At 44.6% G+C, this 14,515-nt stretch overlaps 1 protein-coding gene across 2 annotated transcripts in view; it reads left to right on the plus strand.

The window, feature by feature from the left end:
• EVI5L (ecotropic viral integration site 5 like) overlaps positions 1 to 14,515 on the plus strand; it is a 1,151,000-nt gene that overhangs the window by 356,039 nt on the left and 780,446 nt on the right. For both annotated transcript variants that reach the window (XM_078681273.1, XM_078681266.1), the window contains exon 5: positions 12,191 to 12,415. In XM_078681273.1, coding sequence (XP_078537399.1) covers positions 12,191 to 12,415 — 225 coding nt within the window. The remainder of the gene's footprint in view (positions 1 to 12,190; positions 12,416 to 14,515) is intronic.

A 14,515-nucleotide genomic window follows, 5' to 3' on the forward strand; every position in this document is an offset into this window, starting at 1 on the left:
ATTCTTGTGCTACGAAAATCTGAGGGCTTGAGCTTCTGAGGAGAACGTTCTAGAGGGTGTTACAGCCTGATTGGCTGGAGCATGGACTATTATAATGACATTGATATGTTGCTAAAGTGAACTCTCCCTCAATGCTTTCTATGGGCTAATGTTGCTCTATGGTACTTTAAGGTTTTATTTCTTTTGGATATATTTTGATATCTTTTATATATTTATGCATATATATATTTATGTATATATGTATGTACTTTATGTATATATGTTTCTACTACTATTTTATGTACCGTGGGACTCCCACTTCGACGACGGGGAATTATTCAAGCATGTGAATCTATGAAAGACACCAAAACTGGAGAACCACAGTTTACAGGTAAGTAACTATTGTTCATAACCACCAGAAACAGTGTTTACTGAAAGTAGTAACTTGTTATTCTGATGGACCCTTCTAAAAGCAGATTCCTCACTTTTACAACAGATTTCAAAGCAGTACCTATAAAGGGTAGAGTGTCCATGGAGTGGACTCAGACGAAAAAGTCTTGCAGAACCGAAGGGACGAAGTGTCCTTCCCGCTGGACCAGGCCGTCAAGGCAGTAGTGCTTTGTGGAGGTATAAACTGATGCCCAAGTGGCAAGTTGGCAGATTATAAAGGACAGGCACTCATTGATCCAAGTCAGTGGTAGCAGCCTTGGCCTTGTAGAATAGGCTCTCAACCCTTCTGGTGGCTGCCTCTTGGCCAGTTCATTGACCAGTCAGTGGCAGATCGTTGTGCCAATGCGTATCCACCGCGACAAGTTGTCTTCTGCACAGCCTTCCAAATTCTTTGATCCAGATAACCCCACAACAAGCTGATCATTCACTCAATGATCCTTGGTACCTATATGAAATCTTAAAGTCCTATTGGGATCCAATCGATGGAGCCTCTACAAGGCTGGTAAAGTTCTCTTCCATGGGATCCTCATCAATAGTCATAAGCATTAGAATATTCCCGCCCATGCGCGGGAACCCGGAAACACTATATTATATGTGCCCCACATATATATGACCGTATATATATATATATATATATATATATATATATATATATATATATATATATATAAATAAGCAATAGCAGCCTACTAAACACCAGAGCTGAATCATGCTGTAAAGAATTTCCACCATACATGAAAAAACATGCATTAGAAACATGAGAAACAACAAAAAAGTTTGTTTTAGAACTGTTTTAATGCTCAGCAAACAGTAGAAATTCTTATAAAACACTGAACGCATATGAAGCTCCCAGGTTGCACTGCAAATTCCCAGTCTAAAAAGACTGAACAACTAACCTGCAGCTGTATGCAATAAAACTGACACCGTGCTTTTAAGGCACCCATGACCCCCAGCTTCCCATCATGCCTCAGGGGTGACAGTTAGGTCAGTTGTTCTTTCCGGCTCCTTCAGGAAGGATCCTGGCAACACAGCTCCACTCATTTCTGTTTTTTATGAAAGAAATGTTCTTCACTTTTAACAGTTTTTTGACTTACTTTGACATTTTATATCTTGTCAAGTAAGAATCTGTCTTTTATTGACAGTTTGGTGGGTATTTTCTGCTTTGAAATGCCTTCCCTTTTTGACAACTGCCCTTCTTGTGGCAACAAGAAGGCCAACACAGACAGCCATGAAGTCTGTATTCTTTGTCTGCCTGAAAATCATGAATTCGCATCTATAGCCTAGCCCAAAGGTCATCCAGAGGAAGGTCTCCGGTAAGGAAGGGCTCCAAGAGGGCTAGAACACCTTCAAAGGATAAGTCTTCACACCCTTCAGCTTCAGCGTCGGGCTCGGCGCTGATGAGAGAACTACCGGTGGGTCATTCATCTAAAAAACGACCTTCGACGGCGGGCTCGCTGTCGAGAAGAAGGGATTCAGGTAAGCCATCGTCTAGAATTCCAGACCCTCCGCCATCGCCAACTCGTCGACGATCGGCATCGAGGACCAAGACCCCTCCGCCGTCGTCAACCCGGCAACGATCGGCGTCGAGGACCATCACACCTACGCCGTCGTCAACCAGTCGACGATCGGCGTCGAGAAGTGTTACCCCTCCGCCGTCGTCAACCGGGCGACGATCGGCGTCGAGGACCAGAGACCCTCCGCCGTCGTCAACCAGGCGACGATCGGCGTTGAGAAGTGTGACCCCTCCGCCGTCGTCAACCGGGCGACGATCGGCGTCGAGGACCAGAGACCCTCCGCCGTCGTCACGACGTTCGGTGTCGAGGAGAGGCTCACCTCTGTCGTCGCAGAGAGCCCAGAATCCTCCGCCGTCGACAACCAGACGTCGATCGGCGTCGAGGAGGAGATCTCCGTCGACGTCTCGTAGGCGTTCGGCGTCGAGGGTGACCAATACCCCTCCGCCGTCGTCGCGTAGACACTCGACGTCGAGATTGGCTGCTCCGTCGTCGTCTTCACATCGCCGCTCGACGTCGAGACATCACCGATCCTCGCACCGCTCGCCGTCGAGACATTCGACTTCAGGACCGACGTCGAGGCACCAAGAGCGGGCTGGGTCGACGTCGAGGAACTCCGCTTCAGGGACATCCAGAGGGGAATCAGTGATTCTAGTGACGGAATCAGCCTCCCGCCACTCATCCTCGCATTCGTCTGGGCAAGCCGCCTCAAAGTCTAGAAGCCCTGCCCGCAAGTCACCTTTGCGAGACCCTTCTTCTGCAGATGTGAGGTTGTCCCCTAGATGGAATCTGCCATTGGGTCATTGGCGGGATTCAGGGGCTACGAGGCGGATCCAAGAATACGCCAGTCCTACACACAGATCTCCGCTTCAGAGACTAGTTAAAGAAGTGGACAGATGCAGTCCTCCCAGGCACAGGGTTCAAGATGAAAGATCACCTGTGCGGAGACCTGCTAGATCTCGTTCCCCCAGAAGGGAGGAACGTTCAGGAAGATCACACGATAGGAGGCACAGTGCTCATCGCAGGAGTAGGAGGACACCATCTACTTCTTCTACCTCCTCTACCCAATCTTCCAAGAGGGATTATTCTCCCACACTTTCGGATAGCCCTATCTCTAGGGTCTCACCGGTTGATGACATCCACACTTTTCATGATGTCCTGCAAAGAGGAGCTCAAAAGCTCAACATTGAGCTATCTATTCCACATATCACTACGACAGTGATTTTTGAGACACTTCACCAGAAGTCTGCTTCACGTCCTTTGCTGCCATTGGTTCCAGGGATTATGGACCCGGTCAAAGACATATTCCTGGCTTTAGCGACCATTAAAGCGATGCCGGCTCGCATCCAGAAAAAGTACAAGCCAGCTACCTCTGACCCGGTCTTTGTCAAGACTGATCCTCCTGCAGATTCAGTGATCGTAGCAGCAGCACGAAAAACACACTCGGTCACTGCTACCTCCTCAGTCCCGCCAGATAAGGACAGCAGATCACAGGACTCGTGGGGTCGCAAGGTGTGTAACTCTGCCGCTTCTACACCGAAGGTCTCAAGTGCAGCTGCACTGTTGGGTAGATATGATAGGGCCTTATGATACTCCATGGAGCGTTTCAAGTCCAAACTGCTGAAAGAAGACCAGACGGACTTTGAAGAGATAATGACAGAAGGCTGTCTGGTAGCGAACCAGATGATTAGCACGGCTGCGGATGGTGCAGCCCTTGAGGCGCATTCATATGCCCATGGAATTGGCGCCAGAAGGTCGTCTTGCTTGCGCCTGACAGGCCTCAAGCCCGATGCACAACAACGCGTCTTAAACCTTCCTTTTTCTGGTTCCTCTCTCTTTGGTGAACACACTGACGAAGAGATGAGTAGAATGAAAGCCGAGCAAGAAACAGTCAAAGCAGTCGGTTTGGAAAAGAAAAAGGAGTTCAAGCGCCGTTTTAAGACCAACAAGGGCAAAGGGACTCAACAGAGGGTTCAAACCCCTCAGTGGTCCCAAAACAAGAATCAGGGCAAGACCCAGTTTCGAGGGGGAAAATCCAACCGAGGTAGAGGAGGTCATCAACAACAATCCTCTACATCAACGAGAGGAGGGAAGTCCTGAGCAGTGGCTTCCTCTGGCGCCATTGCCCACTCCAGTGGGAGGAAGTGCTTCACAACATCTGGCAGAGTGGTGCAGCATCACAAAAGATCGTTGGGTGCTGAATATACTGCGCGATGGATACACGCTTCGTTTCCGTGCGCCCCCAAAAAACATTTTTCCAAAGAAATCTCGTCCTCACCAGTTAGATCTGCTACGGAAAGAGGTGAAGGTTCTTCTTCAAAAACAAGCTTTAGAAGAAGCTTGGGAAGAGCGTTTCCTTCGGAGAAGAGACTTTTTTCGATGCAACAGAAGTGCAGGATTCTGCTCGAGACCCGAAGTCCAACAGTCCGTCAGGTAGCCTCCCTGCTGGGTTCCATGGCGTCCTGCATCTTTCTCATACCACACGCCAGGCTGAGGATCCGTCCTTTACAACAGTCTCTGGAGGACCAGTGGGACCAATCGACAGGGCGCTGGGAAGACCGGACCAGGCAGCGGAGATTTCCATCAAGTGGTGGACTCGACCTCAAAATATGTTGGTGGGAGTTCCTTTTAACCAACCTCTCCCGACTCGGTCAATAGTGACGGACGCGTCTCTTCAAGGCTGGGGGGCACACATGGGGTGCCTTCAAATACAAGGTCGGTGGTCGGCTCAAGAACAGACCTACCACATCAACATGCTAGAGCTCCGAGCGGTGCATCTCGCTCTCAAAGCCTTTCTCCCTGCAATCAAAGCCGACTCGGTCTTGGTGCTGACAGACAATATGACCACCATGTTCTACCTGAACAAACAAGGCGGCACACAATCACGACCTCTCTCTGGAGTCCCAGGCGATCTGGCACTAGCTTCTTGCTCGGAACCTCTCGCTGGTAGCAGTGCACCTTCCAGGCGAACTAAACATCAAGGCAGACGCACTCAGCAGGCACTTCGAGGATCAGCCAGACTGGGTGCTAAACGACGAGGTAGTGGCAGAACTTTTTAATTGTCGGGGTCGTCCAACTATAGACTTGTTTGCAGACGACGAAAACAGAAAATGCCACACCTTCGCGTCCAGATTCCACCGCCCAGGGACGCAGGGGAATGCTCTCTTGATGGATTGGTCAGGGATATTTGCCTACGCATTTCCTCCCCTGTCTCTGATTCCGAAGGTGGTTTCCAAGCTCCTCAGACCAGACAGGGAGATGATCCTAATAGCTCCAGACTGGCCACGGCAATGGTGGCACCCGGATCTTCTTCATCTGTCTGTGTGTCCACACAGACGTCTACCTTGCAGACCGGACCTGTTGAGCAAGATGAGCGGGAGGATTCTACATCCCAACCTCCCCTCTCTGAACTTAACGGCATGGCTCCTGAAGTCCTGCAGTATGGACATCTGAATTTGCCTCCTGATTGTATGCACATTTTAAAGGAAGCTAAGAGGCCCTCCACAAGAGCGTCATATGCGTTCAAGTGGAAGAGATTTTATATTTGGTGTAGGGAGCATCATCTTGACCCTACTAAAGGGCAGGAGGATGTTATTCTTCCATACCTTCTTTCCTTAGCAACATCTGGTTTGAAGTATGCTTCCATTAGAGTGCACTTGTCAGTTATTGTGGCGTATAAAAAATCGCAGAGCCAAAAGTCTTTCTTCCAGATGCAAGTGGTCAAGGACTTCCTCCAGGGGTTAAAGAAAGTCTACCCCCCTGTTCGAAATCCTTCTCCTCCCTGGGAGTTGAACCTAGTATTATCCAAGTTGATGGGAGCTCCTTTTGAGCCCATCCACAAATCAACGTTACAACATTTATCTTGGAAGGCCGCTTTCTTAGTTGTTATCACATCAGCGCGCAGAGTAAGCGAAATCCAAGCGTTGTGTACAAAAGAGCCTTACACTGTTTTTCACCACAACAACGTAGTGTTAAGGACACATCCATCTTTCTTACCAAAGGTTGTGTCTGATTTTCATATTAATCAGTCTATTTCTCTTCCATCCTTTTTTCCAAATCCTACGACCCCGGCTGAGCGGTCGCTGCATTCTTTGGATCGCAAAAGAGTGCTTAAATTTTATTTGGAAAACACTAAGAGTCGGATCAGCTTTTTGTAAATTATGGTTCCATGAGAACGGGTTTTCCAGCTGCCAAACGATCCATCTCCAGATGGATCGTCTCCTGTATCAAATTGGCTTATCAGCTAGCGGGCAAGCCCTTATTGTTGACACCTAAGGCACACTCTACTAGGGGGAAAGCGGCCACAGTAGCTTTCCTACAAGATGTCCCTATGTCAGAGATTTGCAAGGCTGCAACCTGGAGATCAGTTCATACCTTTACAAGGCATTACTGTATAGAATCTGATTCCAGGATCGATACTCAAGTAGGGCAGGCCTCTTTGAGGAATCTATTTGGGTAGCCTGCGGCTTGTTCGAGTTTAGTTTTGTCTAAGCTTATCAATGATATACTGTTTTTATTGATCCTTTGCCCACAGGGAGATGAGGTGAGGCTCACTATTCTATTCTAATGCTTATAACTATTGATGAGGATCCCCTGGAAGAGAAGGATTAGTTACTTAGCTGTAATCCTAGTTCTCTTCCAGGGGTATCCTCATCAAAGTCATAAGCAACCCTCCCGCCTCCCCGAGTAAAGGACTACTTTAACTTGGAGATATTGTTAACCTGATTGTTCCATGGTTTTTGTTTACAGTTTCCGCAAAGAACAACTGACCTAACTGTCACCGCTGAGGCATGATGGGAAACTGGGGGGCATGGGTGCCTTAAAGGCACGGTGTCAGTTTTATTGCATACAGCTGCAGGTTAGCTTTTCAGTCTTTTTAGACTGGGAATTTGCAATGCAGCCTGGGAGCTTCCTATGCTTTCAGTGTTTTATAAGAATTTCTACTGTTTTCTGAGCATTAAAACCGTTCTAAAACAAACTTTATTGTTGTTTCTCATGTTTCTAATGCATGTTTTTTCATGTATGGTGGAAATTCTTTACAGCATTATTCAGCTCTGGTGTTTAGTAGGCTGCTATTGCTTATTTAAATATATATATATATATATATATATATATATATATATATATATATATATATATATGTGTGTGTATATATATATATATATATATATATATATATATATATATATATGTGTGTGTGACCAAGGGCACTCGGTGCTCGAAACGCGTAACCAGCGAGGGATTGATTAAAGATTTCCTTGACTACAGCCATTGGGTCCGTGTCTTCGTGTTTTCCACAGCAGGAGTGTGGTTATCTGAAGATCGCTTGGTTCATATATATATATATATATATGTGGGGCACATATAATATAGTGGTTCCGGGGTCCCGCGCATGGGCCGGAATATTCTAATGCTGATGGCTTTGATGAGGATACCCCTGGAAGAGAACTAGGATTACAGGTAAGTAACTAATCCTTACGCCCTGCCCAATGTGGAAGTGGTACAAAAGGGGGTCCTGAAATGCCAGAAACCGGTCCTAGGAAGCTTGTTTCTGGTCCAGGGAAGGCATGGCTTGGCAGTTTGGGCTGGACTGTTCCCATGAGGCACAGGGTCAGACTGATTTGCATATGGCCATGTCTGAACTGAGGTGACAGAGTGTGCTATAGAACGGTGATGAATTAAACACAGATCTGTTGACTGGGTGTGAGTGTTTGATTGGTTCAGATGCTCCATCCATCACCACCCCCTTTTGTACCACTTTGTTTGCCATAAGTTAGCAGGGTTTTCTTAGACGTGAGTCCCTTGCTCACTTTGCCACTGGATTCAAGCAAGCCTGGCTGAAGACGGCTGAAATGCCAGAAACCAGTCCTAGGAAGCTTGTTTCCGGTCCAGGGAAGGCATGGCTTGGCAGTTCGGGCTGGACTGTTCTCATGAGGCACAGGGTCAGACTGATTTGCATATGGCCTTGTCTGAACTGGGGTGGCAGAGTGGGCTAAAGAACGGTGATGGATTAAACCCAGATCTGTTGACTGGGTGTGAGTGTTTGATTGGTTCAGATGCTCCATCCATCACCACCCCCTTTTGTACCGCTTTGTTCGCCATAAGTTGGCAGGGTATGCTCAGACGTGAGTCCCTTGCTCACTTTGCCACTGGATTCAAGCAAACCTGGCTGAATACGGCTGAAATGCCAGAAACCGGTCCTAGGAAGCTTGTTTCCGGTCCAGGGAAGGCATGGCTTGGCAGTTCCGGTTGGACTGTTCCCATGAGGCACAGGGTCAGACTGATTTGCATATGGCCATGTCTGAACTGGGGTGGCAGAGTGGGCTAAAGAACGGTGATGGATTAAACCCAGATCTGTGGACTGGGTGTGAGTGTTTGATTGGTTCAGATGCTCCATCCATCCATCACCACCCCCTTTTGTACCGCAATGTGGAAGCGAGTCACGACTTTTGATAAGAAGGGCCCAAATCCTATGGACCAGTTTGTCCAGCAAAAAGTCGCTTGTGAGTCCCAGACCAAAGATGTGACTTCAAGGATCATTCAGCTGACCCCATTGAACCAGCACCAGGGCCATCAAAGCTGAAGAAGCCCATTAAGGCAAGTCAGTAGCCCCTTTTGCAAATCGCCACCGTGCACCCCAAGAGACTGATCATTGACAGAGCTCAATAGCCCAGCAACAGATGGATTTCTACTAGCTCAAAGATGACTTCGATGGGCATCAGCCCCTTTGGCCAAAGTCGTCCCACCTTACCCGTGGATCACCGTGACACCCCTGGCAACCACACAGCACCAAGAGTATCTTCTAGCATCCTACATCAGGACCACCTAATTGAAGTCTATAGCGGTCTAGATGTAAAGTGTGGATCTGGACTCGCGACTGCTTTGGTGACCAGGTAACTGTCTAACTACTCTTTACTGGCCTCCCTGATCTCCCTGCTGGATCTGGTCGGCCCACAAGGGCTGGAGTAGTCAAACTAAGCTCTCTCAAACTTTTCAAAACGTCATGGTCACCAATGCTTGTGTGTGCGCTTTGGACTATAAAGCTGAGGTTTACATTTTAGTTGAAAATCTATTTGTCGGGAACCCTCTGGTGGATTTTGCTCATCTTTGTGTCTAAAAAAATAATGAATTAAAATATAATCTAATTTATAAATTGGTTTTGGATTTCTTTTGCGTTTTGTGACTTCCTTATTTTGTTGTTTGGTGTTTCTAAATGCGTTATAGTAGTTTCGTTGTTTAAGCCTTGCTTCTCGAAGCCACAGCTACCCAGGGTTGAGCTAAAGGTTTTACAAATGAGCCTGACTGGACCTAAGACCGTTTTGGGAGTGTATTGCATGGTAAGGTCACACAGCCACACCATATAATATACCACAATACTCATATGTGTGTATAGGTAAAGGGAGGTAAGGGTAGTTTTATGGAACAGGGAAGGGGTGCGGTGAAGGGAGATTAGGAGTAAAAAACAAAATTGGGGGAGTTTGTGAACCTCCCCCCCAAAGTGTGTGTGTGTGTGTCTCTGTCTGTCTGTCCCCGCCTGTACCATGTGAAAGTATGTTTGTGTGTGTATACACATATATATTTAAAAATAAATATATATATATATATATATATATATATATATATATATATATAAATTCAAAGTCCCGACGTACTTTTCAGTCAGAAAGCACACGGACAGCTTCTTGCTGAAGTCGCGTTTTTATTGCAGATTACACAGCAAATACAACTCTACGCGTTTCAGGAGTTCACCTCCCTTTCTCACGAGTAAAAGTGTTAGTGATTTTGATAGGTTTATAAACAAACATGTGATTTAGTGAAGTACAAACATAGAAAGCAGACTCACGCTGCAACTAAAAAAGTGCATTGATACTGTGAGGAGACTAAAACTTATTTTCTTAGTTCAGCCAACTTTCCATGTAGAAGTTGCAAAGCTTGTAAGCATAGCAAGAACTGCAAAGAAGCTAGGCTTTCACCGAACATGGAACCCTTTGTGATACAAGAGCACACTTTCTGCAACACGGAGTTCGCCGTATATGCTTTATTCTGCCCATGTGACAAGGCCTATATAGGCAGTACAATACACAAAGCCAAAATCAGAATTTTGGAACACTTAAGAGCCATTAAAAATTGTGACAAGGCTTACCCTATGGCGAGGCACTTTCAGGTTGAACACAATCAGAACCCTAACTTATTGAGATTTTGTGTCCTGGACATGATCAAACACGATGATAGAGGGGGCAACAAAATCCAAAGACTCCGGAGATTAGAATCCAGGATGATTATCAAATATCAAACGACAGCACCAATTGGGCACAACTGCGATGAGGAATTAGAAACTCATCTAGGTTAAAAGTAGAGAATGGATGTCATCTGAAAGATATTGACCCTAAATAAGAGTGATAGCCTGAAGAGGGAAATAAGGTGGAAAATTGAGGAGGGCATAAGATACTCTAAGTTAGGGGTTGGAGTGAACTACGATTCGGTTGGGTGATCTCTGAGAGAATAGATGTAATGAAGTCATTTTTCAATGTAACCACAATATGTGAACCATTTAAGTATTGAGGACGTATAAGTTGATGTATATATGCATTTTTATCCCGATTACCATAGTTTTGTTTTTATTTCACAGGGTGTTAGCTCATCATTTTGGAAGGGGAGTTAATATTTTTTTTTTGTTTTAACTTAGATACTTATGAAAAGAGGAAGAGGAAGAAAGAATGAAGTTCTATCAGCCAGAACATAAATTGATGTAATAAGATACACAATGTGACATTGAGATTCTATGCCCACTTGGGCAAATGTACGGTCAGAAATGAATTCCCATGACGAAAGCATCGCGGATGAGAATATATACTGGCCAATGGCTAGTTAGAAGTATTATACCACTAGAAATATATTGTATGTGGTTTTGCAGATGTTGGGATAAAAGAAATGAAATATGAAAAGCATGTTCATAATTTCACTGTAATGAAACCGCCCACTGGGGAGAAACCATAATGTGGTAAAGAAATTGAGGAGAACTTTAGGCAGACTAGCGTTTGACCAGTGTCATTGAAGCAAATGGTATTTTGAACAATTCTCCAATTGGTTACTAATTAATTGTAAAACATGAACATGGCGCCAAATAATTGTCAATAATGTATCAAGAATTATTGAAATGGTATAAGTTGGCTGAACTAAGAAAATAAGTTTTAGTCTCCTTACAGTAGCAATGCACTTTTTTAGTTGCAGCGTGAGTCTGCTTTCTATGTTTGTACTTCACTAAATCACATGTTTGTTTATAAACCTATCAAAATCGCTAACACTTTTACTCGTGAGAAAGGGAGGTGAACTCCTGAAACGCGTAGAGTTGTATTTGCTGTGTAATCTGCAATAAAAAACGCGACTTCAGCAAGAAGCTGTCCGTGTGCTTTCTGACTGAAAAGTAAGTCGGGACTTCGAATTTATACATAGGTTCGCTACCTAACACAAACCGCCCTCGTAAAGAGGCTCGGGGAAAGCGAAGCCTGGCGGCTGCCAGGCAGTTTGGAGTTAATATATATATAAACGAAAATGTATGCACACACAGATATATATTTATATATATATATATATATATATATATATATATATATATATATATATATATATATATGGTAAAAGCATGGATTATATATATGGTAAAAGCATGTATGGAAATAGCATTCATTGTAAAGATATACAACTGATTCAAGTATGTGTATTTATGAAAGATACCAACGCTTGAGAACTGGAGTTACAGATAAGCAACTTATTCTTGAAATGGAGAACTAGAGGTGCATGTTATGCTTTTTATTGATCAATGAGAATAACTCTAGTATTCTGCAATAGTCTATAGCAGTTAGATCTTTCTTTGAAATACCCTGTGGTAGATAGGATCTTCATATTGATTGGTTCCGCAAGCTCTTTGCTACATCTATTGGGGTTACATTTCAAGCTGTTAAGTTACTGCTTTGCGTACACTTAGAAAATGTGGCCAATTATCTTTTGATCGCCGCCATTGTATTATGAAGTTTAATAGTAATAATTATTTGACTGTCTCGGATGTGCCAAATTTACCACTTTTTTTGGGTAGACATTGAATTGTGTCCCGGAGAGTTGAATCGGGAATCATATAAGGTGTGTTATATTGTCCACTCTGTTCTGCATTAAATGTGGTTGGTGCTAGTTTGATGACTTGCAAGATTATGAGAGTAAAGTTCTTACAAAATATGTGCCATTTTTTCCCCCAGGAGCTGATCCGAAAAGGAATTCCACACCACTTTCGTGCCATTGTTTGGCAGCTGCTATGTAGTGCCACTGACATGCCTGTAAAGAATCAGTACTCTGAGCTGCTAAAGATGTCCTCTCCTTGTGAAAAGCTGATTCGAAGGGACATCGCTCGTACATACCCTGAACATGATTTTTTTAAGGGGCAGGACAGCTTGGGCCAGGAAGTTCTCTTCAATGTCATGAAGGTAATTCATGTCTCCATTTAAACAGTTTTTCTTCTGCTCACTTTCTCAGTCATCGGTTGATTCAATGATAACTTCCTCCACAAACCGCTAACCTGTAATCCATCCAACCTCCCCAATCACCAGTTTATTCAACCATATCTTCCTCTGCACACAGCTAACCCCAGTTCATTCACTCACAAAACTTTCAGTCAACACACTAACAATATACCCAGTTTGTTCAGCCGAGCATTTTTTCACCATTTTTATCGCATCAGTGATATAGATTTTTTGATCCATTCAACAAGCCATTAATTATCCAGCCAGCTACCGATTATTCCTCTTATGCAGTTGACCATGCTACCGTCCTTTCCTCTGTTTATTCACACAATGATTCATAAACCATCTAAATATTCTATTATTGAGAGAATGCTCAGAGAAAACGCAAGAATGTCTTACTTTTGTCTTGGGAAGCTAAAAAGGCGTTTAGAGTTGATTGGACATGTTTGAGGGACGTCTTACACAGTTTGGGCTTGGGACCTCACTTCATAAGCTGGACCTTAGCAAAACTTTCAAAATACCAAGTCAGTGGGACGAAGTCGTGGCCAATACTGATGAGAGAGGTACCAGACAAGAATGCCTACTCTTGCCGCTCATGTTTGCTCTTCCGTTGCAGCAATTTGCTAATGCAGTTAGAGATAAGGAGGATATTAAAGGAGTTGCAATTGGCATGGACACTTTTAAATCTGCAGTGCTTGCTGATGATGTCATCCTCACAAATCCTTTATAGTCAATATCCTGGGTCTTGGAGGAGCTAAGAGCATTTCATGCAGTCTCTAATTTAAAAATAAATATAACCTGACCTGAGGCCATCTTACTGTACATTGTCCTGGGCCAAGTAGAGCAGTTAATGCAGCTTGTTCCTATTTCTGGTCATCAGGCAAGATTGACTAGTTAGGGTTCCTTATAGGACGAACTACTTCACAAGTTGAAGGCCAAAATTATTTGATAAGTGACTTGAAAGGAGGCTTCGAGAGATGGTATACCAAGTAGTTCTTATGGCTGGGAAGAGTTGTAGTAATAAAGATGTGGGCCCTACCCCAGATCTACTCCAGAGAGTAGCTTTACCAACCCTGCCAGCAATACTCTTAACTATTCAAGGCCAGATAAACTCCTTCATGTGGCAAAATTAACCTCCACCCATAGTGAATAAGACACTCTAAAAGCAAGTTGTGGTCTGGGCACTGGCAGTCCCACATATTCTATCATATGGCCAGGCTACTCAACTGAGGTTTTTCTGAGAGTGAAAGGAAAAAGAAACAGGAAAACAGTGGTGCTATATAGATCACCTCACAGCAGGTGCGTTCTAATGGCCTGTCCCATGTCTGCAAAAATCACAGTGAAGTTGGGGTTTATCTTTCTCACATATAACTAGTGCCAACTTAACGATTTGGGATGGGGCGTTGGCAAGGCAGGAATTCATTTATTTTCTGTCATCCTTACACTCAAGGACGACGGCGGCAACCAGTCCCCTATTTCATCGACAAAGATTTCTATTGTGAGGAGACCTTCATCGTTGACACCCCTCGACGACCCATCATTGACGAAGAAACTGTCAGCAAAAATACAGCACTGTCGACGAAAGTACCATCAACGAAGACACCGTCGACAATGACACCGTCGATTAAGACACCATCAACAAAGACACCGTCGACAACAACATCTCCACCGGCTATGACAACCCCGTCGACGAAGAAAATTCCTTCAATAATAATTTCTGCACTGTCTACGTCCCCGTCGACGAGGATATCTCAGACCATGACAAAGACTTTTCTACACCCTCCCTTTGCAAGACTATAGTAAAGTATCACCTTTACTACCCTCTCACTTTTTGGAAGGTTATATTGAGGAGGAAGATGATGAAGATGAGGATGATGACGACCTTTATGGGGTAGCCCACAGTCCATCTAAGCAACATGTAAAATGCCAGGATGATGATGATGAAGAGGAAGACTACCACGAGCCACATTATTATCAGGAGCAGTATATGGCTCCCCGTCATACCTATCAATTTAATCCCCAACAGAATCCACGCCACAGAAAGATGGCTCATCTACCGCCGTC

Source organism: Lissotriton helveticus, chromosome 1_1 (genome assembly GCF_964261635.1).
Source record: "Lissotriton helveticus chromosome 1_1, aLisHel1.1, whole genome shotgun sequence".
Lineage (NCBI taxonomy): Eukaryota > Metazoa > Chordata > Amphibia > Caudata > Salamandridae > Lissotriton > Lissotriton helveticus.